Here is a 2,341-nt window from a genome sequence, read left to right on the forward strand (position 1 = left end):
TTGAGCTCACTTTGTAGCCCAGGCTGGTCTCGAGCTCTCAATGATCCTCCTGCCTCAGCCTCCCGAGTGCTGGGATTACAGGCGTGCGCCACCACTTCCAGCCGCAGCCTTCTCTCTTGCTGGTTTGTTTCCTTCTGATTCCTTCTGGACCACTGCAGCCTGGTTTTGGGCCCCGAGCCTCAAACCAGCTGTGATTTAAGGCCACAGAGGCAGCCACGGGGCCCCTCCAGCAGACAGGTCTGTGTGATCATGGATGCATCCACACGCCCATGGAGCTAGCATTTTCATTTGACTGTGCTCCTGCCACCATATGGGAAAAGCAGGATGCATCTTAAATTGCTTCTGACCCATGCCAACCTCCTGTTCCCCTTCAGCTCCACACTGCAGGAAATAGCTCTCCACTTGCCTAGCTGTGTTGCACCAACAGCCTAGCTTCTGGTTTTGAGACAAGGTCCCACTATGTAGTTTAGGCTGGCCTTGAATTCACACGATCTTCCTGCCTCAGCCTCCCAGGGGCTGGGATTACAGGCAAGTGCCACCATGCCTGGCCAGTAGCTTGGTTTCTCTTGGCAGCACTGGGGATGGAACCCAGGGCCTTTGCACTGAGTTACATCCCCAGCCCTTTTTCATTTAAGCCAGGATCTCACTAAATTCCCCAGGTGGGGCTCAAACTTGTGATCCTCCTTCCCCAGCCTCCCAGAGTGCTGGGATAACATGACAACTTGGTTCTACAGACTGTTTTATCTCACATCTCAACAGCAGACCAGGGCTAGAGTCCTTCTCCTCAAAGCGCTGCATGGCTCGCTTCCCTCCTTAACACGATCTCTAACTCCAGCACCCCCTCAGCCCTTCCACGCTGGCCCAGTCTCCACCCCTCATGCCCTCCCGCCCCCACTGGGCAAAGGCCTGCTGCAGTCCCTTTGCACTGGCTGTGCCCACTGCCTGGACTGCTGTTTCCCTTGTGTACCAACTTGGATGCCCCCGACTCCTGAGGTCCTAGCCTATCACCTGTGCCCATCACCCTGTCAGTGCAGCCCCCCGTGACCACAACACCTGCGCCATAAGACCCTCACCCGCCTGGCTCCTTCCGGACGTTCCCACTATCCACCCACAGGACGGCGCACCCTTGCACCCAGCTGTGAGGTTTTCGGTGTCGCCGCCTGGGACGCAGCTGTGCTCTGGGGCGTTGGCTGAAGGAAGGGGTGGTGCTCGGGTCTGGGAACCCACACCTCTCCCTGCTGAAACGCAGCAGCAAGCGGAGGCGCCGCAGGTGCAGAACAAGCCCTGCAAAGATTTAATTTAAATCACAGTGTCTCAGCCAGGCTGCCCCGCCTGCCCGGGCACCCCCACAGTTCCTCGAGGGCCCCTGCCAGCTCAGCAGCAAGGGGCCAGCAGGGCTGCAGCCCAGCCCCCAGTTCCCCGGAGAGGTGGTCTGGCTCTCAGGTGCTGGCCGGCGCAGGAGGCTCTGTGGGCGCGACCGTGGGCTCCTTCTGCACCAGTTCCGGCTCGTCCTCACCGTCCTGGGGCGGGTGGACCAGCACCTTGTCCAGGATGCCAAACTCCTGGGCCTCCATGGGGCTCATGTAGCGGTCCCTCTCCATCGCCGACTCTGGTGGGGGGAAGCAGAGGCAGAACACATGGCAGTAAAAGCAGAGACCGAAAGCCAGGTATAGTGGCACACACCTGTGATCCCAGCACTCGGGAGGCTGAGGCAGGAGAAGCACCAGGAGTTCAAGACCAGTCTGGGCTACATAGTGAGTTCACCGCCAACCTGAACAACACAGTGAGGCCCTGTCTCTAAAAAAAGAAAAAAGCAGAGACCAGGCCAGGCTTGGCACCTGCAAGCCCTACCTCCCAAGGGGTGCGGTCCTTGGAGGTGGGGCCTGGGGTCACGAGGGTCACACGAAGTCTAAGCCGTGATGGTGCTGGTGCCCTGCTCAGAAGGGGAAGACTACCCCGTGGGCTGAGGAGACCGTGTGAGGGCGCAGAGACAGGCAGCCACCTGCAAGCCAGCAGGTGCCTCACAGCGCCAGCCCCGTCAGCCCCCGACGCCGGCTTCCAGCCTCCAGAAACGTGAGATCAAATGTTTGGGCGACCCCGCCTGTGGTATTTCGTTTCTGCAGCCTGAGCGGAGACAGATCTTCATTCTGCCAATTCTTCCTCCTGCCACAATGGCCTTACTGTCTCTGCGCCTCAGTTTCCCCATCAGTAAAATAGCTTTTTTTTTTTTAAAGCAGTGCTAGGGATGGAACCGAGGGCCGCACATACTAAGTTAGTGTCTCCCGCTGAGTTACACCAGCCCTTACTATTTCTGCTGAACTGCCCAGGACTGGTTGCCGGG

General features: G+C 58.7%; 1 protein-coding gene across 1 annotated transcript in view; it reads right to left on the reverse strand.

The window, feature by feature from the left end:
- Nucleotides 1-1,267: 1,267 nt before the first annotated feature.
- The window catches only part of Clpp (caseinolytic mitochondrial matrix peptidase proteolytic subunit), an 8,515-nt gene continuing 7,441 nt past the window's right edge, over nucleotides 1,268-2,341 (reverse strand). Inside the window, exon 6 of the mRNA XM_005405726.2 lies at nucleotides 1,268-1,609. Coding sequence (XP_005405783.1) covers nucleotides 1,440-1,609 — 170 coding nt within the window. The 3' untranslated portion in view covers nucleotides 1,268-1,439. The remainder of the gene's footprint in view (nucleotides 1,610-2,341) is intronic.

The sequence above is a fragment of the Chinchilla lanigera genome, unplaced genomic scaffold, assembly GCF_000276665.1.
Source record: "Chinchilla lanigera isolate Chin_1 unplaced genomic scaffold, ChiLan1.0 scaffold00094, whole genome shotgun sequence".
Classification (NCBI taxonomy): Eukaryota; Metazoa; Chordata; class Mammalia; order Rodentia; family Chinchillidae; genus Chinchilla; species Chinchilla lanigera.